Here is a 27695-nt window from a genome sequence, read left to right as displayed (position 1 = left end):
TAAGGTCCAGAGACCAGGAACTTCAATTTGTTCAAAGGTGTATTACCAGAATCTAAAATTGTACCTGGCATACAGGAAAGTGATGACTAAAATAGTTGTTAAATAAATGAATTCTATCACTAAATCCCGATCTCTGCTTATAGTTGTGTAAAGTCGCAAAAATGAACCCATCTCTGACTTTTCAAGCCCACTCAACCTAAGCTCCAGAGTACATAACAATCCACCTAGTTTCAACTCTCTGGTAATTCAATTTGCATTCACAGTACTAAACAAGGAAGCAGCTTCTACCGGCCAGCCACTACTCTAAGAAATAAAAATAAATAAGAGTCTTTGAGGTCCAGTTTGAAAATGGTGGTGTTGGCTAAGTCCTGGGTTTCAGGGCTGCCAGGTCGATCCAGGGCCCCTGGGACCCAGCTGGGACAGTCCTTGTCAAGTGGCATCCAGGGCAAGGAGGGCTCTGCTCACATGTGGAAGGCCCTTACCTACTTTGTACCGCTCCCAAACGTGAGAGTAAGCACCTTCCCGAAGTTGCATCACAAGAGCACAAGAGATCGTAGATGTTGTCTACCTCCAAATCAGCATCAGGTTCAAGTCCTTTTTCTAGGGAGATGGTAATCATACTCTATCCCATAACTCTAATGTGAATCAGCTTGACTGACTGGCTATGAAGATGAAAAAAGAGAACCCGAATCACTATCTCGTGGGGGCCACAGCAGGGTCTGGACCATGACTATACACAGGGACCAAAAAAGTAAATGGAACCTTAAGCTTACCCTTCTTTCTCTTATCAAATGATGACCAGTATACGGATATTCTATCCCTTTGGTTATGACAGGAAATAGCTTAATACATAAATTAGACAAAAGAAAACAAAAGAATCTTGGCATTCAACTCTAAAGAAGAAAAAAGACAACAAAGCTATTTTGGAAGAACATAAGGAGAAGACGTAACTCAGTGTAAGCAGGCTGGGGAAAGCCTGGGGGGGAGCAGCAAAGGTGGACAAGATAGTGTTTATGCTGAGTAGGAGTTATCTAAATAAGTCTGTTATGTCAAACAGGTGTTGGGTACATTCTAGGCAGAAGGTGCACAACATATTAATGTCTCAACTTTAAAAAAAACATTCTAACAATTCTAAAGAACTGCAAATAGTTCACATGACAGAATAATTTGAAGTAGGAAATAGCAGAAGAAAGCAAAAAGCTGGGCAGCCCAGGTGGCTCAGCGGTTTAGCGGTGCCTTCGACCCAGGGCATGATCCTGGAGACTCGGGATCGAGTCCCACATCGGGCTCCCTGCATGGAGCCTGCTTCTCCCTCTGCCTGTGTCTCTGCGCCCCTCTCTCTCTGCGTCTCTCATGAATAAATAAATAAAATCTTTTAAAAAATAAAAAAAAGAAAGCAAAAAGCAAGCAAGATCTCACGAAGGCCCGTATTTACTAAATTTGGTAGTTTGGATTTTAATCTGAAAGCCTGCAAAGAAACACTGTAGAAAAACACTACAATCTGCCTACAAAAAAGGAAAGGATAGAGAGGGATTCATACCCATTCTTAGGAGAAAGGAAATTATTTAGAATGTTTATACAAAGTCCAGATAATGATAATCTGAACCAAGGTGGTCGTTACAGGGAAAAATGGATGAAAGATGTAGAACAAGATTTTGTAAATGATTAGAATTTTGCAGGGCAGAAAGGGGGGGAGTAGCACATAAGGGGAAATAAGAGGGGAAAATTAAGATTTGGGGCATCTACGACTGAATGGCAGATAAGGATGACAGGAGGAAGAGAAGCAACTTCAGAAAGAGTGAAGTAAGTAATTTTTGAGCTGAACTTAAGGTATCTTAAGACAACCACAATATGTCAGAGTTGAAGAGTAATCTGTGCTAAAGAGACAGAGATTTGCTAGTGATCAAAATAAAGACAGCAGTTGCAGACATCAGAGATAAGACCATTCAAGAGCAGACGGAGGCAGAAGAGAGCAGAGGACAGTGCCTCAGTGTGAAAGAAGTATCTGAAGGGGTCAAAGAGAGAAAAATAAACCAAGGAAAGATTGGCCACAATCGGCCATGAGGGAAATAAGGAAACCACAAAGTCTCAGAAGCATAAGAGAATTTCAAAGACAACAACTACTCAAATTGTCAACTGATGAAAAAGATTCTACTAGATTTCCCAACAAAGATCAATGGTGACCACCACCCATCAAATTCAGTGACTGTAGCGGACTGCTAAAACTTCAATATACTAGGAGGCTTAAAAGAGTAATAAAAAAAAAATAAAAAATAAAAAATAAATAAATTAATTAATTAATTAATTAAACAAACAAACAAAAAAAAGAGTAATAAGGTGGCTGAGAAAATGAATACAGGTAACTCTTCCAGACACTCAAAGGAATTAACTACAAATGAAACTGAAGAGCAATCTAGAGTGAACAGAGTGTATTTAAGGTAAGTGTGTTTAAATCCTAGTAAGTTAGTGCCAGTTGAGAGTAAAAAAGGAATGACCAAGTGTTATGGACTGAAATGTATTCCCCAAAAATTCACACATCAGAGCCTAAACGGCCCCCCAGGACCCTCAATACTGGAGATAAGATTTTTCAAGAAGTGATTAAGTCAAAATAAGGTCATCAGAGTGGGGCCTAATCCAATACCAGTGGTGTTTTTGTTTTTAAAGATTTTATTTATTCATGAGAGAGACACAGGCAGAGGGAGAAGCAGGCCCCATGCAGGGAGCCCGACGTGGGACTCGATCCCAGGACTCCAGGATCACACCCTGGGCCGAAGGGAGGCACTCAACCGCTGAGCCACGCAGGGATCCCCCAGTGGTGTTCTAATAAGAAAAAGAGACACCAAAGATTCTAGTGCACAAAGGGGGCGGTCATCTGTAAGTCAAAGAGAAAAGTCTCAGAGGAAATCATACATGTTGGAACCCTGATCTTGGACTTCCAGCTTCCAGAACTGGGAGAAAGTAATTTTGCATTACTCAAGCCACCCAGTCTGTGGTATTCTGCTACAGCAACCCTAGAAAACTAATACATCAAGGAAACAATGTCCCTGAGGAGAAAAAACTCAGAGCGCAATGAGAGATGAATGGATAGAAGTAGACATGTTTACTGGTGAAAGAGGACAAAAACCAACGTTCTCACCAATGTATTTCATTTCCTCTGTGAAGAAGAAATGACAGCAACCTGGAAAGAGTAAAGAGGGAAAGTGGTGGGTCCGAAGCCACCATGGCAAATAGCAGTTATGAGCAAAACACAGAATTACTGGGCTGCTTGTCCGAAACTCAATAGATGTCTGTTGTGGCATGAATACCTAGCTCGCATTCATCAAATATTTTAGTCCCATTTTAATACAAGAGTAACTAACAAAAGAAAAGCATTGGGGGAGCCTGGGGAGGCTCAGCAGTTTAGCGCCGCCTTCAGCCTTGGGCGTGATCCTGGAGTCCCGGGCTCCTTGCATGGAGCCTGCTTCTCCCTCTGCCTGTGACTCTGCCTCTCCCTCTCTCTCCCTCTCTCTCGGTGTCTCTCATTAATAAATAAAATCTTGAGAAGAGAAGAGAAGAGAAGAGAAGAGAAGAGAAGAGAAGAGAAGAGAAGAGAAGAGAAGAGAAGAGAAGAGAAGAGAAGAGAAGAGAAAAGGAAAAGAAAAGAAAAGAAAAGAAAAGCATTGGATTAGGTCAGAACCTGGTTTATGAATCTAGTTTATGTGGCCTTACACAAGTAAGGCCATTCCTGGGTCTTCAGTTTCTTCTACCAGATGAATCAGACTCAATAATCAGCAAAAGACCGCCTCAGATCAAAATAAATGCTATAATTTTTATGGTTTATGAATGACCTGTCTTCCAACTTTTCCCACCCAAAGTGGCGTGTATCAAGCTTTAATATAAATTCATATCATCTGGAGAGCTCGTTCAAATGCAGCTTCTGATTCATTGGGTTTGGGGTTAAGCCTGAGCTTGTGTATTCTGAACAAATGCTGAGGTGATGCCATATACCACATTTTGAGTAGCAAGACTGCAGAACACAGATCCAGCACAAGCTCTACAAAGCTTGTAATTGTGGGCTTATGTGTAATCAAGGTGATATTTAGAAAACTAAACAAAGACGCTCCAGACTTACACCTGCACTAAGTACGCCTTGGCGTTCCCTGAAACACTCTCAAATTAACTTGATGATAGTCCTCATTTGGTGCAGATAGGAAAAGACAGAAATGAGTAATACTGGAATCAATAACTCCGTATTAGGAAAATCAAGATTAAATACCAATGCACAGAAATAGATGAAGCAGGTTAAACGGTGCAAAACTTCCAGTTATAAAAATAAATAAGTCACAGGGACTAAAAAGTACAACACAGGAAATACAGTCAAAAATACTGTAACGACACTGTAAGGCAACAGACAGCAGTGACACTTATCATGGACACTTATCATGGTGAGCACAGCGTAACGTACAGAACTGTCAAATCACTGTATTGTACACCTGAAACTAACACAACACTGTACATCAACTATACTTCAACAAGAACAAGAAATCTAAATACAACCACATACCTACATGCACATCCATACACCACAAGGGTCAAAATCCATCTAATCATATTATCTTTCTCAAAACACAAAGATTTTCATATCTATAAAAAACATATTTAGCTCTGGAAAAGGCTTCAGTGCATTTTAACTGCCGCATTCCTACAAGGGTTCTTTGGCATTACGGTTTGATCCTGAAATGCAGACCCTTTCTCAATGTCACAAAATGTAAAGACTTTTTAGACTACCGCATAATCGTCACCTATTTGCTCAGAACCTCCAATCCTATAACCGTGACTGGATCCACTTGTGATGGGAATATTCTTCTGCTCTAGTAAGTGTAACTAGGACAGAGGCGGCCCAGCTGACCTAGGGCTATGATAGATGGCCACAAACTATTGCTATAATTAAACTGTTTCTGCTCTTCCCTATACTAGGTTAGGGGAGGGAAAAAAAAAAAATTCCACGATCCTGTCACAATCAACAGGGATTTTCATCCTAATTTCAAAGAGATCTTCAGCGACGAAAAGATGTAAGAGAAGGTGTCATGCAATGGAAGCCTTCTGGTCACGCTGCCCTTAACCTGAAGCCTCTATACTGAAGAGAGAAGTTTAAAATAACGTTAAAACAGAGTGAACTTCTTATCCAAGGAGAAAAAAAAAAAAAAAAAAAAGGATGATGGCTGTGAACTGCTCTTTCCTACCCTCTTCTTTAGAATAAGCCATTCTCGAAGGCACTACAAAGGACGACGACCGAGCTCGCTTATTTCGGGGCGGGGAGGAGGTATGCCAATTGCGATCCTGGCACCACCAGGCAATTCACCATCTCTGCCTAATTTAGTCACGTCCCTCCCCAAATAATACTTTCCTCGTTCCCCACCGTGCAACAAAAGAATAAGAGAGAATGGCAAACGCTCTGGGCCTCCAAATAGTTTTGCTGAATCACAAATTCCCCCAGCATGAAGCTGCACAGGTCGCCGGGCTCGAGCGCTGGCGGCCATACCTCAGCAAGCGGCCCCCCTCGGAGAACGTGGGGCTCCCCCTTCACCTGCTCGGTGAAGGCGAGGAAGACTCCGAGGTCTGATGAGAGCTCTCCCACGGCCGCTACGAGCACCAACGGAGTGGGTGCGGGAACAGCATACGCTGGTTTTACACCAAAACTGACCACGTTCTCGCACAACGGGCACCACCTCTCCCCCAAGGGCAAATGCAGCAGCCTGGCCCGCTGCCGCCGCCACAATGGGCGCCCGAGGGCTTCTCCTCCTGGCCCCCAGTGCCTGTCTCCCTGCACCCCATTCCTCCTCGGCCCAGCCCACGCCGCCCCGCCGGGTGACTCGGCCGGCCCCGGCCCCGCTGGCTCCCGGGGTGACGCAGGCCGCCCCGCCGCCTGACTGCTGGTGCTCGGCTCCGGGGGCCCCCACGTTCCCCCCTCGCCTCTCCGGCCTCCCGCTGCCCACCCCACACCTCCCTTCCACTCGCGCGCGCCGGGCCTCTCAGGTTCTCACCGTTGGGTTCGGTCCGGAACAGGCCGGCTCTCCCGCTCCCACTCCCCAACACGAAGTGAAATCGGTCGGTCCCGCGCCCCACGCTTGCAATCTCCACGCCGCCGCCTACTGATGCCGAAAGCGGCTTCTAGGAACGCGCCATGTTCGGCGTCGCGGCTCCAAACGACGCGGGCGCGCGAATACGACGTCACAGACCCCGCGGCGGGCGTGCAGCCGGCAGAGAGAGGCGGCGATAGGACGACGGCACGAGGGGAGGAGGGGCTTCCTCTTCGAAACTGAAGGCGCCTGGGGGCGAAATCAGCGGTCTGCGCCTGCGCAGTAGCGAGCGGGGCGACCGGAGGCCGCAGGGGCTGTAACCATGGGAACGGTGCCTCGGAGGCGCGAGGCTCCCGACGCCCGGGGAGGCTGGGTCTCCCGGGTCGATTCCTGGAGTCGGAACCATGCTCCCGCCCCGCCTCCGGAGAGCTGTCCTAACGCGGGCGGCTTTACGGGTCCGTCTCTGCTGGGTTGCGAGGATAATCTTGCTCTCCCATTGGTCAACCCTCTCGCGAAAATTGATTTATTTTTGCTTCCCCCCCCCCCTTAGGTTTGCTGGGCGCTCTACTCCAGAACCATGGCGAGATCGGAAAAACTAAGAAGGGAAAAACCCGCGTCTGCCTGCCTCTGCCACTGGCCAGCTTAGTGACTTAAGTTTTCTTTAGAAAGACGAGTTGTAAAGGCATGGTTGAGGGCCCATTGAGATTAATAAAAAATACTAATATTTGTCATTTATTGAACTTTTAGAATGTGCCAGATACAATGCCAAGATCTTTATTGGAGTCGTGTAGTTCAAGCCTCAAAACAATGAGGTGCTTTTTTATTGTGCCCATTTTATAGATGAAGAAACTGAAGCACAGAGAACTCAAATAATCTCCCCAAGGTCACGCAGCAAGTAAGGAGCATTGTTGGATTTGAACCAATCAGAAAACCTACATTACAAGGGTATTTGTCACGCGAGGGCTGTTTAAAAGTAAAAATATAAAAAGTTACCTAAATAATCACCAAGAAAGGAATGTCTAATCATGATACATGCATATATAATAAATTAGAAGTTGGCCACTAGGAATTACGTTGGCATGTATTTATTGACATGCTAACGCATTCACAATGCGTTGGAGTTTTTGTTACAAAGCAATATGTTCAGTACGGTCCCATTTTTGGAAAAAAACATATGCCAAAATGTTAACAAGGTCTGTCACTAGTTGAATGGTATTGTGGGCATGCTTCATTTATTTATTTATTTATTGACTTAGCCTAATTGTATCTTCTAATTTTACTAAAGGTGATACTTGTCAGGTTTTATATAGTCATAGAATCACGTGGGATCCTGTTAAAGCACAGAGAGTCAAACAGGAATATGCAATAAAAAGTATATAGACATATGAATGTGTGTGTGTAACACGGGGCCAAGACAGAGATTTTCTTTTTTTTTTTTTTTAAGACTTTATTTATTTACTCATGAGAGACAGAGAGAGAGGCAGAGACACAGGCAGAGGGAGAAGCAGGCTTCATGCAGGGAGCCGGTGGTGGGACTTGATCCCAGGACCCCAGGATCATACCCTGGGGTAAAGGCAAGTGCTAAACCTCTGAGGCACCCAAGGATCCCCCACAAGGATGTTTTATAAGAGAGAGGAGTGTCAGAGAGAGGTGTGACCATGGAAGTAGAGATTGGGTCCATATGAAGCCAGGAGTAAAGGAATGCCAGCAGCTGGAAGGGAAGCTGGAAGTCACATTCTCTCCCAGATTCTGGAAGAAACGCAGTCCTGCAGGGGATTTTAGACTTAAGACCTTCAGAATTCTAAGATAATAAATTCATGTTGTTTTTAAACTAGTTTGTGGTAACTTTTTCCGTAGGAAAAGAAAACTAACACATGTTCCAAAGCCATAGGCTACATTTCATTTAGTACTGCAACTTGTATAATCCTGGGTCTGGAGCAACTCTTACAATACAGCTCTCCTTAGATGCTGATGGATCATCAGATGCTTACCAGGTTACGAAAATAAGTCTTTGAGAAACTGATCTGCCCTTGGCAATATAATTTGTAGCAGATTCAGTTTTATGATTTTTTTTTAAAAACTTGAAACAATAACAATGTCTTTCAATAAGGATCTATTTAATAAATAATGGTAATATGTATTTAGCTAGGTAGAAAGAGGAGAAGAGTCTAATATATCCAAAAAGTCTTAGAAAATATCAATATGGGGACGCCTGGGTGGCTCAGTTGTTGAACGTCCACCTTGGGCTCAGGTCACAATCCCAGGGCCTGGGATCGAGTCCCACATCAGACTCCTCGCAGGTAGCCTGCATCTCCCTCTGCCTTATGTCTCTGCCTCGATCTGTGTGTGTTTCATGAATAAATAAAATCTTTAAAAAATATATCAACATGTAATAGAAGTTAATTCTGAGTGGTAGGTTTCATATTCTAAAATCTTTTGTATTATCTACACTTTTTTGCAATGTTTAAGAATTACTGTAATAATCAAAGGAAAATAAAACAATTTCTAGTTTGGAAGAAGGAACATAAGAATATCCTCTATCTATGGCTTTTTTATGATGAAATGAGCTTTTTATTTTTTTTTTCATTTCCTGCTGGTAAGAATAAAAACTGATTCAAGTGTTTTAGAAAATAATTCGTAGGGGCGCCTGGGTGGCTCAGTCAGTTCAGCGTCTGCCTTCCGCTCAGGTGATGATCTCAGGGTCCTGAGATTGAGCCCCACTTCTGGCTCTCTGCTCAGCAGGGAGCCTGGTTCTCTCTCTGCCTGCTTGTGTACTCTATGTCAAATAAGTAAATAAGGGAAATATTTTTAAAAATTAAAGAATTTGTTAATCTATGCCCAGAGACTTAAGTGTCCCTAGAGTTTGACTAAATAATTTCAATCTTGAAAATTTGTACTAGGACATAATCAAAAGATAGAAAATATTTTTCACTTATGCACTAGAATGTGTATAGCTCTATTTTTTACAACGATGGTATGAGAATGATTTGGTAAACTCATGCATTCACAAGATGAAATCTTCATCAACTTTCAATATTGATAAACAAGACTGTATAACAACTTTGGAAAGTTTATTTTTATTTATGAAAAAATAACAAATTGTATGACTTCAATTATGTAAAAATATGTGTTGCTAAAACAACAGAAGACAACAATGTATGTCAAAATGTTCAGAGAGGTTATCCCATCATAGAGTGATTATAGGGTAAATTTTTTTGTTACCTTAAAACAGTATTTATAATGATCTGAAAAAAAATTAGAATATGTTTATAGAAGAATCTTGCCCGAAGTATTCACGGTATATAATTTCTTTCAGGGGATCCCTGGGCGGCTCAGCAGTTTAGCGCTGCCTTCAGCCCAGGGCGTACCTGGAGACCCAGGATCGAGTCCCACGTCAGGCTCCCTGCGTGGAGCCTGCTTCTCCCTCTGCCTGTGTCTCTGCCTCTCTCTGTGTGTCTCTCATGAATAAATGAATAAAATCTTAAAAGAAAATAATTCCTTTCAGACAAATATCATATTTTTGTTAAGATTTAGACACTGTAGTAGAGATTAAGATGCTAGGTACTCTTTGAAATTATACAGCTTTGTACGGAAGAATTTCATTTCACCGTGTAGACTGAATATTAGCACAATAATAGTAATGCTCCATTGTTCTAATCAAATTGAACAGTTGATATTAATTAGATTTCAATTTGATTTTATCTTGTCCAAGTGAATTATATTCCTTTTTTCATAAAAAAGCAGTATTTTTGTTAGTGAATCTATGTTTAAAGTGTGAAATTCAAACATTCTTAATGTTTTTATGACTTCTCAATACATTAAAAGTCTTTAAGGAACCATATTTTATACAAGAAAATGCTTACAAGATTTTATTGTTATTCTTTATTATATTTCCTGGCACATTTAAAATGTTATTTCAAGTATGCTGTGGATTTAAGTAAGCCTCTTCTTCTACCAAAGCAAATGCCATTATAATTCTTTTTCAAGTTATATTAAAAAATACAAGAATGCAATGAATCCATTGTACATATCCAAATTGAAAAATAATTACTTTTAATTAACAAAGGCGATAGGGGATCCCTGGGTGGCGCAGCGGTTTAGTGCCTGCCTTTGGCCCAGGGCGCGATCCTGGAGACCCGGGATCGAATCCCACGTCGGGCTCCCTGCATGGAAGCTGCTTCTCCCTCTGCCTGTGTCTCTGCCTCTCTCTCTCTCTCACTGTGTGCCTATCATAAATAAATAAAATAAAAAATTAAAAAAAAAAACAAAGGAGATAAACATGAACCAGAGAAGCATAAAATTATTTATTGTAATTCAAATTCGTGGCTGCAAAGATAACTCAAATACATTCCAGCATAAATTCCCAATGCTCGTGTTTTTAATGGAGCTTATAACCCAATGTCACACAACTTCCTAGGACTTATGGATCCATGCAGCACCTAATATTGTCTCACTTCAACGCCACCTTGATACTAACAGAAAAAAAAAAGTGACTATGGGCAGAATAAGGGGTCCCAATTATAAGAACAAATCTCCCATACTAATGACGGTAGCCCCTCATATTTTCTATTTCTGTAGAAGTTCCTCAATTGACTTTATTTTAGTGCAGAAAGTAATGAGTCCCTACCTGTGGCATACATCAGGATTGCCTAGTGGGTTTGTTACACATGCATTTGCCAGGGCTCAACTCCTGCTCTGATCTGGAATGTTGAGGTGGAGACTGCAAATGTGAATTTTCATTATGTGCTACATTAGTTTGCTCAGGCTGCCATATCCAAGACCACAGTCTGGGTGGATTAAGGAATAGAAATTCATTTTCTTACAGTTCTGGAGGCTAGAAATCCAAGGTCAAGGTGTCAGCACGGTTGGTTTCTCCTAAGGCCTCTCTCCTTGGCTTGTAGACGGCTGTCTTCTCCGAGTCCTCATGGGGTCTTCTCTGTGCACACTCGCCCCTGGTGTTTCCTCCTTTTTAAATTTTTTTTTTTTTTTTTATGATAGTCACAGAGAGAGAGAGGCAGAGACACAGGCAGAGGGAGAAGCAGGCTCCATGCACCGGGAGCCTGATGTGGGATTCGATCCCGGGTCTCCAGGATCGCGCCCTGGGCCAAAGGCAGGCGCCAAACCACTGCGCCACCCAGGGATCCCTGTTTCCTCCTTTTTATAAGGATACCAGTCACTGGATTAGGGCCCAACCTCGTGATCTCCTTCTTGCTTAATCATTTTCGTAAAGGTGCTAACTCCAAATAGAGACACATCCTGAGGTATGAGAGGTATGAAATTTAACAGATAAATTTTGGAGCAGCCTGGTGGCCGCCTTCAGCCCAGGGCCTGATCCTGGAGACCCGGGATCGAGTCCCACGTTGGGCTCCCTGCATGGAGCCTGCTTCTCCCTCTGCCTGTGTCTCTGCCTCTCTCTCTCTCTCTGTCTCTCATGAATAAATAAATAAAATCTTTAAAAAAATAAACAACAGATAAATTTTAGGAGGATTCAGCCATCATAGTGCCCTAGTGTTTCTGATGCAGGTGGTCCAAGATTCACATACAGACAAAGACCAATTTGGCTTCTAGGTTAGGCTAAATGTGCACACTCACCTTAGTCATTTAGTTTTCTGTGCCCTAAAACATGTGGCCTCTTCTAGGAGCGTCTTGCTATCTTACTCCTAAAAAAGTATCATTTGGTTTTCCATCCTTGTCACCTCCCTTATTCACGCTTTAGCAAAAGCAAAGGGGACTTAAGAGTTCACAGTACCCTAAACCATGAAAAGAGGGATTCCGTCTAGGACACAGATTCCCCTAGGAGTTTAATGCTATACCTTTTCTTCCCCCCAACTAGTAGAACTACCTTCCCGCTCCAAGATTTCGAGCTTTCCCTAGCCCGTCCAGATATGAATTCTCCTAATGAAAACCACACCCCTCTTCCCTTCTATTGTACCACTGTACTTCCATTCACAATGTCTCCCACCTTGACGCTTTCCTCACTTACCATCCAGCCCTTAGTTGTAGCAGAAACCGCCAGGGTGTGAGCAGATACGCTGGGAGTCACTTCTAGATTTGCATCCTCAGGTCTCTGGCCAAATGATGCCCATCTTGGGAGCCCTGCCAGACCTTGCCATGTAACATAGCCTCTCCCATCTACCCTGTTGATCTCTACCTATCTTCTCGGCTTTACTTTTTCTTGCAAGCTCACCACCATGTGCCATGTCTATTTTTCCCCCATTGGAAAGTAAGTTCCACTTTGCCTTGCTCACCACTGCATCCCCAGAGTGAAGAACAGTAACCCAGGAAGATGAGCATGTCCTTGAGGGGATCTTGCTTTTTTTTTTTTTTTTTTTTTTGCAAAGTATGACATAAGATCTTCTGAGAGGGACCTGGGGAGGTGCTGGAGGAAACAGGCCTGAGAAGAATTCAGAAGAGTTGAAGATCTTTTATGGAGAATGGGAGAGATTCCAGGAAATTCTAGAAGAGTGCTATAGCTAAGAGAGCAAGAGCTAAATGTGAAGCCCATTAATGTCTCCTACCTACCTTACTGTGTGATCTCCAGGAATTCTCACTGCCTGGAGAGGAGGAGAAAATGCAAAATGGTTCCTCTGGTTCCTCAGTGGCCACCACTGCCCCTTGGCATAACTAATGTTAGGCCTTTCATAGCAAGGCCCTATTTACCTTTCCTACTCACTCCTCAGCTCTACCAAGTTTCTTTTTCTCCCTTAAACATCTTTATACTTTTGTCTTTGTGAGTATAGTTTCCTTCGAATTCCCAAGTTTCCCCTGGGTAATTTTTGTTTGTCCTTTAAAGATTCCACTCAAACACTTTGTTTTGAAAATGTGCCCCCATTTCCTCAAATATTAGCTGTTGTGCTAATCATCATGGTACCTTTTCTTAAAAGGCTACAATCTTTGGAATAAGACCGGGGTTCAAGATGCAGCTGTCATTTACTGTGTGATCTTGAGCAAGATATTAGAACATTCTTGTCCTTCAGCCTTCTCATCTGTAAAATGGGTACAATGATAAGACCTATTTCAGAGAACTGTTTGAAAAGATGAAGTGAAATAATGTACCCAAAGTACCGGGCAGTGGGATTGGACAGCAAAGGATGTTATTATTACACGACCTTGTACATCTCCCAGTCTTGACAGAAAGTTCCTTAAAAAGCAGGTCTCGCATCATGCTCATGTTTTCATTCCCAATATTTGACACAGGAGCTGGGACGTGTAGATTCTCCAGAACTGTGTAATAAACTAATGATTAATGGAAAGAAGTAAGTAGTTGAAGATGCTACGAAGGTTATGAGCTTCTTCCTGAGTTAGAATTACAGCAAAGAAAGACCAAGGCTTGGGGATGCACCCGTATTAGCTTCAGGAATCCAAACAGGAGAAATTTTCTCCAAGAAAATAAGAGTGCACACAGAGCAGAAGCTGAAAAGTCGTTATGCTCGAGGGCAAAACCGACGTGGACCTTGTCCTCGCGGAGCTTACAGTCGGCTACGCTGTCCTAGCACAATACCCAAGACAGGCTTACAACCAAGACCTCTCTCCTGGGGAGGGAAGGAGGGAGGAAGGGAGGGAGGAGGCAAGGTCCCCCTTTGGCTTATCACTCAGAGCTGCCCAGCTTGGCCACCTGATGGAGAGAGTAAAACCAGGTGCCAAGGCAGGATGGAGGAGAGGATGGGGGGCAGCATCCACTGTTACTTGGGGGCACTGGAAGATGTTGACCCCTGGCAAAGCACAAGGCCAGGCCCTGGGAAGGGCAAGGCTGGCCTCATGGCTGTCGACCGGCAGGGCATTGGGCCTGTGGAGAACACCTACCCCAATCCTTTTGCTGACCCAGACCTCTCCGTCCCCCTTCCTTCCCATCTCGTAGCCCCGACCATTCTCCCTTGGCACAGTGCCTTACACCAGAGGTGGTCACGATGGGGTTTGAACTGAGTCCCACTGCCTCGGGGGACGCCTCTCCTCCCCCACCTGTTCAGGCTCCTAAACCAGGAGGCCTCCATCTCCATTACCTCTTCCCGCTCCATCCCTGCAGGAGGCCCAAGCAGACCACCGGGGATTTTTTCACTCCCTCCTTTTCACTTATTTTCCTTTTGTAGACCTCTCCTTTGTTGACAACAAATTATTATTTTTTATTTAAAAAAAAAAGAGAGAGAGAGAACAGACCCCAGAGAACAGACTCCAAGAAGAGCAGTTTCCTGTTTGACTTTCAATCCCCAGCGCCCAGTCGTGTTGAATTGCAGCTGGAGCCCCATAAGCGTTTCGGGAATGAATGAATGAATGAATGAATGAATGGCATAAAAGGAAGCAAAGCAATTCGGAGGCCTGGTGGAATTGTCACATTGGGGAATCCCTGGGGGACTCAGCGGTTTAGCGCCGCCTTCAGCCCGGGGCGTGACCCCAGGGTCCCCGGATCGAGTCCCACGTCGGGCTCCCTGCATGGAGCCTGCTTCTCCCTCTGCCTGTGTCTCTGCCTCTCTCTCTCTCTCTCTCTCTGTGACTATCATAAATAAATAAATCAAATCTTAACAAAAAAAAATACTTGCCACACCCTGGGCGCCGCCCCCGCGAGCCACGCAGCGGCCGCGTGGCCGCAGGAGCGAGCGCCGAGCCCGGCGTCCTGGGTCCCCAAGGATTCGCTGGGACACCGACGGACACCTTCTCTGGATCTCGCGGGTCCCAGGACCTGGCTCGCTGAAGCACCCATCCCCCAAGGGCGTTATGCGGGGACCAGCCGCCCCCACCTCGCCCAGAGCACCGAGCGCCGCGAACCTTACTGAAGCACCTGCGCGTCGACGCGGGAGCCCAGCCAATCCCGACCGCCGGCTCCGCCCGCGCTGTCTCCTGGGACCTGTGGTCCGCCGGGCGGAGGGCTTCCTCGCCTCGGGACTACCGTTCCCGGCGGGCTTTGGGCTCCGACGTCGGGCCCCTTCCTGGGGGCGGAGCCCGCGGCGCGAGGAGGCGGGCCCTCGTCCCTCGGGGATGCAGCGCGGAGAGGTGCGCGCGGCACCCGGGGCAGAGCCCACGTGTGGCCCTGGGGGCGCCGCCTTGGGGCCGCTGTCGTGCGGGAGGCCTGTGGGTCTGCGCCCGCCGCGATGCCGAAGATCAAGGCGGGGACGAGCGGTCGCCGCCGCGAGCGGCTCAAGCAGAGCCGGGAGCTGAAAAGCGCCGGAGGTGGGGACAGCGGGGGGCTGCGGTCGGGGCCCAACGTCGGGCAGGACCGGATCGGGGGCGCGGCCGGGGATCTGGGCCGGGGCGGTGAGGCCGGGGATCTGGTGAGGCCGGGGATCTGGGCCGGGGCGGTGAGGCGAGGGATCTGGTGAGGCCCTGGACCTGGGGCCGGGGGATCTGGTGAGGTGGGGGATCTGGGCCGGGGATCTGGTGAGGCCGGGGATCTGGGCCGGAGCCGTGAGGTGGGGGATCTGGAGCCGGGGATCTGGGCCGGGGCAGTGAGGTGGGGGATCTGGGGATCTGGTGAGGCCGGGGATCTGGGCCGGGGCAGTGAGGTGGGGGATCTGGGGATCTGGTGAGGCCGGGGATCTGGTTCGGGGCCGTGACCGGGCCCCGCGCCGCCGCCGCCTTCCCTTCCCGCGGGAGCTGGTGTCGCCAGTGGCTCCGCTTCGCGCGGGAATCCCCCCCCCCGCCCGCGCCTTCCTCCCCGGGACGGTCCGCTGCCCGCTTTTCCGTGGGACACTGAGGCTCTTGCCGTGTTTTCTTCCAGGACTGACGTTCAACACGGGGATTGGGCAGCACATACTGAAAAACCCTCTCGTTGTGAACAGCATCATCGACAAGGTGGGTGCGGACGGGGAGGGGCGTTGGGCTGTCGACCTGATTCCAGCAGCACTTGGGGCCCAGAGGACGCCCTCGAGATGTTGGAGACAAGAATGCTCTAGTTTTCATAGGCCTGGGCGTGGTGGGCTTTGGCCTGGGTTTCTGTAGATCGTTTACTCCGTACACGGACATTTGTACTTGTCCAGCAGATTATTACTGTTCTATTACTAATCACTTGTTTTAAAATTAAGTTTTAGTAACAGTTGTGCTTAATAATCAGCTTGCAAATTTTTTTTATTTTTTTAAAATTTTTTAATGAATTTATTTTTTTATTGGTGTTCAATTTGCCAACATATAGCATATCACCCAGTGCTCATCCCGTCAAGTGCCCCCCTCAGTGCCTGTCACCCAGTCACCCCCACCCCCCACCCACCTCCCCTTCCACCACCCCTAGTTCGTTTCCCAGAGTTAGGCGTCTCTCATGTTCTGTCTCCCTTTCTGATATTTCCCACTCATTTTTTCTCCTTTCCCCTTTATTCCCTTTCACTATTTTTTTATATTCCCCAAATGAATGAGAACATATGATGTTTGTCCTTCTCCGATTGACTTGTTTCACTCAGCATAATATCCTCCAGTTCCATCCACGTCGAAGCAAATGGTGGGTATTTGTCGTTTCTGATGGCTGAGGAATATTCCATTGTATACATAAACCACATCTTCTTTATCCATTCATCTTTCGGTGGACACCGAGGCTCCTTCCACAGTTTGGCTATTGTGGACATCGCTGCTATAAACATCGGGGTGCAGGTGTCCCGGCGTTTCATTGCATCTGTATCTTTGGGGTAAATCCCCAACAGTGCAATTGCTGGGTCGTAGGGCAGATCTATTTTTAACTCTTTGAGGACCCTCCACACATTTTTCCAGAGTGGCTGCACCAGTTCACATTCCCACCAACAGTGCAGGAAGATTCCCTTTTCTCCACATCCTCTCCATTTGTGGTTTCCTGCCTTGTTAATTTTCCCCATTCTCACTGGTGTGAGGTGGTATCTCATGGTGGTTTTGATTTGTATTTCCCTGATGGCAAGTGATGCGGAGCATTTTCTCATGTGCATGTTGGCCATGTCTGTGTCTTCTTTGGTGAAATTTCTGTTCATGTCTTTTGCCCATTTCATGATTGGATTGTTTCTTTGCTGTTGAGTTTAATAAGTTCTTTATAGATCTTGGATCCTAGCCCTTTATCTGATACGTCATTTGCAAGTATCTTCTCCCATTCTGTAGGTTGTCTTTTAGTTTTTCTGTTTCTTTTGCTGTGCAGAAGCTTCTTATCTTGATGAAATCCCAGTAATTCATTTTTGCTTTTGTTTCCCTTGCCTTCGTGGATGTATCTTGCAAGAAGTTACTGTGGCCGAGTTCAAAAAGGGTGTTGCCTGTGTTCTCCTCTGGGATTTTGATGGAATCTTGTCTCACATTTAGATCTTTCATCCATAATCACTTTTTTTCTAGGTACCGTTTGTCACTGTTAGTTTTTATTTACTAACCAGGGTCTAAAAAAGATGTCGTAATGACAGCTTAGGAAGTTTTTTTCTGCCGAGAAACCTCTATGGTTCGATGCAGTGCATCCCATAAACCCCTTCGAGGTTCATCTTGCAGGGGTGGGTAGTGGATGCGCTCCTACTATTTGGGTGATGGAGTTTGGAAGGTGAAGGGTATATAGCACAGATTACTTTCCTGGCTACAAAGGGAGGCATCCTGCGGCTACAGGGAGAGCATTACACATGTCGAGGATCTCATCTTGTCATGTTGTTTGCCAGAGAAGGGCCTAATGTTTTAGACTTTTTGGCTCATGGATCCCCTTTGAGCATCTGATAAAAGCTGTGCACCCAGAACACTGCAGCTTTGTGCATACAATTTCTAAGTCTTCCTATCCTGAAACCATACCGGGGTTGAAAATTGGGAAATCCCATAGACAGCGTCACATATGCAGTCCTTTCTTGTTTGAACTTATTGATAATAACAGAGTTGGTAAAAAGATGCTGTTGGAATCATTTCTAAGCTAGAAAACGGAAAGCCGTTCCCAGAAAGAACTGCTATTCCTGCTTTTCTGACTCCTATTGCCCCACCTTAGACATGATAGATTTCCACTTGCACCTAATGTTAATGAGAAAATTTTGTTAAGCACATAGATCATGAAGGGATCTCATAAAAATGGACTCAGAATAAGATCTCTTAACCATATGCTTTTGAGCAAAGATAGTCAGGTGTAAATCAAATGATGTGTCCAGGTGTGCCAGTAAAGTTACAGTGGTTGTGCTTGCTTGCAGGCTGCCTTAAGACCAACTGATGTGGTGCTGGAAGTTGGACCTGGAACTGGCAATATGACTGTTAAGTTGCTAGAAAAGGCAAAAAAGGTAAAAAGGGAATTTTGTGTTTTGGTATCAGAAATGACTATGTGTGGGGTGCCTGGGGGGCTCAGCGGTTGAGCGTCTGCCTGTGGTTCAGAGCGTGATACTGGAGTCCCGGGATCGAGTCCCACGTTGGGCTCCCTCCATGGAGCCTGCCTCTCTCTCTGTCTCTCATGAATAAATATATAAAATCTTAAAAAAAAAAAAAAAAAGACTATGCGAGCAAGCTCACCTGGTTTACAAATAGAAATCTATTTGTATTAATTGCTCTTACATTAACAGCAACCCTTGATATTTGGCTAACAGTTTTATCTTTTAAAATATGGGCAAAACAGATAAAAGTCAAAAATCCAAACTTCCAATAATAAAATGAGTCAGTCAGTCCTAGGAATAGAATATACAGCATGGTCACTAGTTAACGTGTATTAGATGTGTATTTTAAAGTTGCTAAGAGAGTAATCTTAAAAGTTCTCATCACAAAACACAAGAATTTTTGTAGCTATTTGTGCCAATGGATGCTAATTAGACTCTTTCGACAATACATACATATTTTGCAGTATATACACATCATGTTGTACACCTGAAACTAAGATGTCAACTGTCTCTTGATTTTCAGAAAATGGATTACAAAAATGAAAATATGGGATGTATTATTTAGGAAAACAGAAACTACATTCGGTTTTTCAATACAGGGTATTTAATATAGGGAGTTGGTTACATGGTTGTAGATGACTAAAAAGAATAAAAGGGGAACACTATTGTAACCCCAAAATAATAGTTGCAAAGAGCAGTACCACCTCTAGGCAGATTATTAGTGTTCTATTACTAATCACTTAGTAATTAGTGATTATGAAGTGCACCTCTAGGGTACCTCTAGGCTCGAAGGGGGATGAAACGAGGAGGCTGGAGGGTTGGAACCTAGACGGTGAAATCTAAAGAGCTGCACTATAAAGAGTGGGAGGCCACCTGGCTGCTGCTGGTAGCTTCTCTGTGTCGTCGCTCATGCAGTTTCCAGGTGAAAGGATCCAAAATGTAGAAATGGGATAAAGGGAACCAGTAGGTGTTAGTTGAATGCCCATGGGCTGGCAATAGCAGGAAACAGTTACCATCCAAAGAAGGCATCAGGGGACCAAGTAGGAGTGGGGACCATCCAACAGGGGCCACTCAGACCAGAGTCTGCTTTTCTGAAAGGTTTTCCTTGTGGTTTGAAATGGTAGAGGAAAACTGAAGGAAAATTGAAGGTAGAATTAGGGGGGAAAAAAAGTGTGATTCCCGTTAATAGTGTATGAGTTAGGATTGAGATAATAAGATTTATACTCCATAATTAACCCCCAGATACTTTTTTTTTTCCCTGTGTAGGTAATTGCCTGTGAACTTGACCCAAGGCTAGTAGCGGAACTTCACAAAAGAGTTCAGGGCACGTGAGTATGAGTGTATGTGATAGAATTAAAGTGCATTTCCAGTCTCAAGAAACAGTGCTCTTTTTTAACTGCTTTTTTTCTTGCCGTTAGGCCTCTGGCCAGCAAACTTCAGGTACTGGTGGGTGATGTGTTGAAAACAGATCTGCCATTCTTTGATGCTTGTGTGGCAAATTTGCCGTATCAGGTATATGTTCAGATGGTTGGGAACATCATACAGAATGTTTCTGTGGTGCATCATCCCCAGAAATAACTAGTTAATTCTCTTACAGATCTCTTCCCCCTTTGTCTTCAAGCTGTTGCTGCACCGACCTTTTTTCAGGTTTGTGACAAAAGACCAAAAGTACTGGCAGATCTTGGGCCATGAACACAGACAGCCAAAGATAAAAGTTGATTCACTTAAAAAACTGTTGGAGAATTGGAGAATGTATTTTGTAGAAAATACCTATTTGTCTGGAGGTCTTTTTTATTCATTCAACAGGGTTTTTGGGAAGGGGCAGCATTAGCCTCGGTCAGATTCATTATTACGTCTAGACAGTTGAAATGGTCTCCCTACTAGTTGTCACTAGCACATCATGTAACAGGTTTTCAAACTGCAAGTCAAAAACCCTTTAAATGGGTATAAATTTATTGAGTCCTGACCGTCATTTTTTTAAAATGACATGGACTAGGATGTATCAGAGGGCATTCACTGCATGTGGCTCGGGTGACTATAGCTTTGTGAAACTTCTGCTTGAGTTACATAAACACATATACGTAGATATTTGTAGTGTGGGTTGCAATGTCAGATGTTAACCCATAAACACCATTGGGCTGCTGAGCCAATTTTGTGTGTTTGGGTTTTTTTTTCCCTAGAAGGGGTAATGGACTAGTGCTTCTCTGAAATGCTTTCTCATCTGAACACTGAGGCCTTACACATGCAAGGAGTCAGTGGTGCAGCCATCAGAAAATAAAATGAAAAGCCAACTGGGTCATTTTGTGACAACGAAGCTAAAGCTCAAAGTATCATGACTTCTAATAAGCTGAACGAATTCTCACTAACCACAGATACTGCTTTGCTCCATTTCCCCCTAATAGAATGAAATAGAAATAAATTTATAGTTAAAAGTGACCATTTTCCTTATTCCTTTCTACTGTCTCTTTAGATGTGCTGTACTTATGTTTCAAAGAGAATTTGCTCTCCGACTAGTTGCAAAGCCTGGAGATAAATTATACTGCAGACTCTCAATCAATACACAGCTGTTAGCACGTGTGGACCATCTGATGAAAGTAAGTGAGTGTGAAATAATGTGGCTTACCTCAGCCATGACCGTCTGGTTGTATCTTCTTGAGGAAAGCGTCTTTGATTACTAATTTAAAACTTTTTCAAAAAATAAAAAATAAAAAATAAAAAATAAAACTTTTTCAGAGGACTCCTTATTTTCTGATTAACAGGTTGGAAAGAATAACTTCAGGCCACCACCCAAGGTAGAATCCAGTGTGGTAAGAATAGAACCTAAGAATCCACCACCACCCATCAATTTTCAGGTGAGGTTAAAAAACCAGGTTATTCAGTAAAGGCAGAACAAAAACCAAGCTAGAAAATGTGTCTATAGCAGCAGAAAAATATGGAGTTGACCTTAATGTCCAAACATGAAGGAAAATGCTCATTATGACATCCCTGTGTTGGGAGTAGATTGAATAATTGGATGGAAGATCATTGTGAAGAGCACAAAAAAACAAGGAAAATGTTTGCTAAAAGTACAGAATAGAATGCCACTGCGTCCCACTAGCACTTATAGCCATAGAAAACATGTACCTATTTGAGTAAGACTTAGAAAACAAGGTAAAATGAAAATAGTTGTTAAAGCAATATTATGAATAACTTTTTAATCATAATTCATGTTTTTGCAATTTAAAAAGAGAAGTTGCATCACATGATGTAAAACTGTACTGCAGTCGCTTTGGATAAAAACATGACTACTTGTGTGGTCAGTATGGAGTGGTTTGTTAATCACTCCTTCAGGGCATTCTGGGTATGTTGCATAGGCTATTTCTCAATCATATCTGTTTTGAACCATGTTTTTTGAAAATGGCACTTTGATTTAAATAAATGTCACATTGTTCCTTGTTCAGATGTGGAACAATTTTTTTTCTAATTTTTAATATTAAGGATACACTATTCAGTGAGGCGGACAGAAGTGCCAGAAATTGTCTTACTTTTTGCATGGGTCAGCCAGATCAAGATACAGAACATTTTCATCATTCCAGAAGGTTCTTTCAAGTTTTATATATTAAAAGACAAAATAATACCTAGCAGACATAGGCAAGGTTTAATTAACTAATTAATTATTATTTGTTTATTTATTTATGATAGTCACAGAGAGAGAGAGAGAGAGAGAGAGAGAGGCAGAGACACAGGCAGAGGGAGAAGCAGGCTCCATGCACCGGGAGCCCGATGTGGGATTCGATCCCGGGTCTCCAGGATCGTGCCCTGGGCCAAAGGCAGGCGCCAAACGGCTGCGCCACCCAGGGATCCCAATTTTTTAAAAGATTTTATTTATTTGGCAGGGTGAGCGCACGAACAGGGGGAGTGGCAGGCAGAGGGAAAGGGAGAAGCAGGCTCTCCGCCGAGCAGGGAGCCTGAGACGGGACTCAATCCCAGGACCCTGGGATAATGACCTGAGCCCCAAGGCAGACACTAAGCCACCTGAGCCACCCAGGTGTCCAAGATTTGATATTTTTAAGAAGTGATCCATCTTCTTTTTCAGGAATGGGATGGCCTGGTAAGGATCACCTTTGTTAGGAAGAACAAGACACTCTCTGCTGCATTTAAGTGAGTATTTTACTCATTTATATGATGTATGAAGACCAGTGCTGTACAAACTGTATAAGTGACAGAATGTGATAGAATTTGATCGTTATCCGGGATCCCTGGGTGGCGCAGCGGTTTGGCGCCTGTCTTTGGCCCAGGGCGCGATCCTGGAGACCCGGGATCGAATCCCACGTCGGGCTCCTGGTGCATGGAGCCTGCTTCTCCCTCTGCCTGTGTCTCTGCCTCTCTCTCTCTCTCTCTGTGACTATCATAAATAAATTTAAAAAAAAAATTAAAAAAAAAAAGAATTTGATCGTTATCCTTAACAGATATCCTTTTTTTTTTTTAATTTATCCATTTATGAAAGAGACGGAGAGAGAGAGAGAGATAGGCAGAGGCACAGGCAGAGACAACAGGCAAAGGGAGAAGCAGGCTCCATGCCGGAGCCCGATGTGGGACTCGACCCCGGGTCTTTAGGATCACGCCCTGGGCCAAAGGCAGGCGTTAAACCTCTGAGCCACCCGGGGATCCCCCTTAACAGATATCCTAAAGCATAAAGATTACCCGTGTCCAGACACATTTTTCTTTCCAGACACACTTTATACCTTTTTCACTTCCTTTGTATTTTGGGGGGCAGGAAAATTTCACAAAAAAAGTTCCTAGAGTTTTGGAATTAGATCAGACTTTTTAGCAAAATGGGGGGAAAAACCCAAAAACTGACCATTCATCTGATTTTGTTCCTTGGAAAAAATGGAGTGATAGTGGAACCTTTCCACACTTGTGAAAAATTCATGCGATTCTATTAACTTAGAAACATTTCTGAATAGCAGTTTGAAGCCCAAGGGCAAAAGAGAGGTTCTGAAAGCCTTAATTTAGCCTTTTTTTTGGTGATGTTTTGTGGAGAGTCTACAACTCCTTTAAGAATTTCAGAGATATTTATGAGTACTTTTTAAGTATAATTAATGATTGTTTCTTAAGTTTAAATATTCAACACCTTTTTAGCCCCTTAATTTTACTATGTAGAACTATGTAGAACATTTAACTTTATAAAGCTGAAAGGAAATTATCTCTGATTTGGGAATAATAATAGCAACATCACTTATTTATTGTACAGGTCAAGCGCAGTGCAACAGCTATTGGAAAAAAACTACAGAATCCACTGTTCGCTCCATAATATTGTAAGCAAAAAAATATTTCTGGGGTTTGGATTTCTTGTGTTTTAAAATGCTCCTCTACTTATTTCCATCTATTATCACTTGGTTCTTAATTTGGTACAGTCCATAGGATCCTTAAAAGTGATGTATAACTAGCACAACCTTAACTTGAACTCTGGTAGGTCAATACTAGTGTATATTCTTGGAATCAATCTGAGTGGCCTCAATTACTACACATGAGCTTCTTTAACTAGATAGTTGTTTTTAGACATAAAAGGAGATTCAGTTGAGTCATGACTTTCTCGAAGCTTTAGGCAGCATGTGTAGCTTGCTCAGCTCAAATTATGTACCATTTGCTAAGTGTATTGTGACCATTCCTTGTTTGTTGCTCATGTACCATTTTTTAAGTAACTTTTTTTTAATACTCAGAAATTGAAATGATTATCAGAATAAAGCATAGGCCAAATAGGAATTTTTAGTTGTAGGCCTCATGCCTCTTTATTAACTCTGCAACGTTTTCTCTAACCGATTTTGTATGTGTCAGCACACATACAGTTCTTTTGAATTAATTACGCAGAGCAGAAAGAGAAGAGCAAATTTCCACTGTATTTTTTGACTCAGATCTTGAATGGCTTAATATATCATATTGCTACCTTCATTTTTTCTTTTATGGACAAAGGTATTAAACATCTGCCTAGGAAAATATTAAGGCAGGAAAATATTAAACTGGATTAAGAATAATCTTTGGAGAAAAGATGTGAGGTATGAAATATTGAATATTCCCAAGGGCTGGAGGTCATCTCTTTGAGAAAGATTTGCTGATAAAATTGAATTTGGGCAAAAAAAATGTTAGGTATTTTTAAAGAAATAACAGTTGTTTTAAAATTCAGTTAAAGCTATAAACTGAATTTTAAAGCTATAAACTATTTTGTGATATATAAAGTGCCTTAACCCTGAAACTGTTAACTATTTCAGAATTTATAAGAAAAAGGGCAGTATATAGGTTTTCTGAGTATTTGGTATGTGCTGAAGATTAACCACTTAACTAATTAGAGATCTAAAAGTCTGAGCTGCACAAATAGGCTTTTCAAACTGTCATGAACAGAAAAAGGTGACTGTCAGTTACTGAACTAAAAAAAAAAAAAAAAGAGTCAGTGTGACTTCATTAAAGATATGTTGTTCATTTATTCTGAATCTTATATTAATAGATAATACCAGAAGATTTCAGCATAGCAGATAAAATACAGCAAATCCTAACCAGCACAGGTTTTAGTGACAAGCGGGCCCGTTCCATGGACATAGATGACTTCATCAGGTAATTACATTTTTCTTTTTTCCTAAGTGTTTACATTTCTTTACTGTGACACCTTCAGTTTAGAGATTTAAAGGCTTTTAAGCGGTATAAGGTGCTACCTGGAGTTATTGCATAGCACTTCCATGGCATGGAATAGTATTTGGTGTAGAAGATGGAGGCTAGTTAGCTGCAGCAGATGAACATTTTAAGAACAGTAATAAAGAACAGTCCGAGCCTGGAGATAGCCTCTGTGTCAATGTGTGTTGTGGTATGTGTTCTCCTCCCCTTCACCCTCCTCCCCCAACTCCCATTCGTAGTTAGTCTTAATAGTGTCTTCAAAGTAGCCTGTAAAGTAGAAGCAAGCATAATACACGTAGATGGGTCTCATTCTCTTTTTCTGTAACGGGAAGAGCTATTAAACAGATCCTACATGTGAAATAATGTCAATTACAATCATACCTGGTTTTCACTTCTAACTGGTTTAATAATAATTACTTGTTTTGTAGACCGAGGCAAGTTCTACACACCTAAAATAAAAGAATGGCGTCATAATTAACAGGGCAGTGCAGACCAAAATTTGTTTTTCTTTAATTAACCAAGTTAATCTTATGAAAGCAGAGTAAGTCTTCAATTAACCAGGCAGTTATTAACCTACACTCCCTGTTTTTAAGCACTAACACTTTGGTTTCCTAATAAACCATCACTTACTAAACAGTTTTGCCTATTTAGCCAATTCGTGTTTAAAACTTCCACGTTCTAGGAGCTGAATAAAAAATGAGGGTAGATTGTTACAAAAGTAATTGTTATGGCTTTTCTAAGCTGGCAACTCAGTTTATATTTTATATTGGCAGGCTAGCAGTACTACTGAGTCTTTATCAGAGGTTAATCCTAGGAGTTGAACATTATTCATAAGTACCTATCTTCCTTTTTCAAACATTCTAATCCATCTTGAACTGTTCCTATGGGCCATCCTGAAAATCATCTCAGGTCTAAATAGAAATATTTCATCTTATTTTCTTTCATTCTCACCAAATTTCTTCAAGGTTTTTAAGCATATGCAGTTTGCTAACTAGCATCCAGTAAGTACATAGGTATCCAGAGAAAAGCAATGTGTTAAGTATTTGAACCTCAGTAACAGTGAGCCCAGAGGGGAAAAACGAACATGTAAGATTAACCACTCATCTCTCTTCTGTCTCCAGTTCCAAAATAGCTTCTTGTTCACTTACCATGTTGAAACAGAACAAGCTCCAGTGAGCTCTTAGGTCTACATAGTGGAGGTCTAAGATAATTTGGTCAAATCACCATAGCTTAAGATACATAGGCTGTGACAAAAGAGGCAACAAAATATGTGATTTTAACCATTATAGGTTTTACAAATTTAGGTGAAGAATAAAGTTAAATGATTAGTGTTAGGAGTGGGTGGGCTTCAGAGGTTTGCTGATGTTTTAGAATTTGTGGTACCAGAGCTATGCATTGTTACATGCTTTAAATTACCTTTTTAATTTAATTTCATTTTGGTTTTTCAGATTGCTACATGGATTCAATGCAGAAGGTATACATTTTTCTTAGCTATCTGGCAAACAGAATTTTCCAAACTCAAGAAAAAGAAACTGGAATTATATATTTTTTAATAATTTGAGAGGATGAACTATGCCTTTGCTTCAATGGAACACTATATGCTTGACTATTTTTGATTTAATACTACTACTGTCATCATTTATTACTATGAATTTTTACAGTACTCAATCAGACAATTCTAAGTACCCAAGGTTTTTTTGGTTGTGTTGTGTTTTTAATATCATAGGGAAGGGTCCAGTCTACACATGATAATCTTTATGAGCCGCAGGCACGCACAACTTTACACTTAAACTTATCATTTCTAACAGTTTATTGTATAAAGATGTTACTTGTTCTATTTTCTGTATATTACTGTGAGGACCTCTGTAGGCTTTTGTCCCTCAAATAGTACAAAAAGTTAAAGTATGCTTAACTCCAATGTATTTCCCATACTGTTTTTATTCATGTACACAATAAAACTGCTTTATTTTGCTTCTCTTGTTTTTTTTCTGTTTATCTTCTACAGCTTCTGTCACTCACTGCCTATGCCTTCAAGCTGTCCTGTAGCATCACAGGCTCCCATCAGGGTTCTGGGTAAACATGAGTCAGCTACTGCCACCATGAGGTGATGCCAGCCTAAGACTTCTGGGCATGGTTCCTTAACTGAAATGAGGATGCTCAACTAAAATAAAATGAACTCTAAGATAATATGCTTTTTCTTTGGGAAAGGCATAGGTTTAACAAAAGGTTTTCAAAGGGTTTTGTAAATCAAAACTTGCTTTTAAAGTTCAAATTCTGCCCTTCAACTTATTTAAAACAAACATCTCAACCAGCCATTTTCTTATGATTTCAGGCTCTTGGTATTCATGTGACTTCTGGAAAACTGAAACTTCCAGTGTCTTTTCATATACTGATGCTTAGTTTTAAGCTATTTTTAAAATGGCCGGTTGAGAGTTTCAATACATGCCCTAAACAAGTCTTAATTAGCTACTACATTTAAACCATTATCAATATAATATTAAGTGTTGTTAATGTCTTTTAATAAAGAATTATAGTACCTGATTATTTTATTTATATAAGGAAATTAATAAAAATATCTTGATTGATGACTGTTTTTAAAACCTAAATTAATAAAAAGACAGCTTCCAAATTATTTTAACAAAGGTACACTGAGTAAACCTAGAAAGGATGTTGTTTACCTAAACATTGTTTTTAAATCTGGCTTCAAAGTGATATAGTAAAACATTCCTATATA

General features: G+C 42.6%; 2 protein-coding genes across 4 annotated transcripts in view; one reads left to right on the top strand and one right to left on the bottom strand.

Moving 5' to 3' along the window:
• Positions 1 to 6207, bottom strand: part of IPO11 (importin 11) — a 200996-nt gene extending 194789 nt beyond the window's left edge. For 2 of the 3 annotated variants that reach the window (XR_005355599.1, XM_038530704.1), the window contains exon 1: positions 6024 to 6207. The gene's annotated coding sequence lies outside the window, so the exon portion shown is untranslated. The remainder of the gene's footprint in view (positions 1 to 6023) is intronic. The other variant, XM_038530703.1, reaches the window with a different exon arrangement.
• An 8803-nt stretch (positions 6208 to 15010) lies between these two features.
• On the top strand, positions 15011 to 26934 carry DIMT1 (DIMT1 rRNA methyltransferase and ribosome maturation factor). Its single transcript, XM_038530702.1, has 12 exons — positions 15011 to 15221; positions 15769 to 15842; positions 18143 to 18229; positions 19583 to 19644; positions 19735 to 19828; positions 19914 to 19963; positions 20787 to 20910; positions 21076 to 21168; positions 22392 to 22456; positions 23550 to 23613; positions 24798 to 24904; positions 26410 to 26934. Exons 1-12 carry the CDS (start codon positions 15143 to 15145, stop codon positions 26450 to 26452), a joined length of 942 nt encoding a protein of 313 aa, XP_038386630.1. The 5' UTR covers positions 15011 to 15142; the 3' UTR covers positions 26453 to 26934.
• The last annotated feature ends 761 nt before the right edge of the window (positions 26935 to 27695 follow it).

This window comes from Canis lupus, chromosome 2, assembly GCF_011100685.1.
Source record: "Canis lupus familiaris isolate Mischka breed German Shepherd chromosome 2, alternate assembly UU_Cfam_GSD_1.0, whole genome shotgun sequence".
NCBI lineage: Eukaryota > Metazoa > Chordata > Mammalia > Carnivora > Canidae > Canis > Canis lupus.
This window is presented reverse-complemented; position numbering and strand designations above follow the sequence as displayed.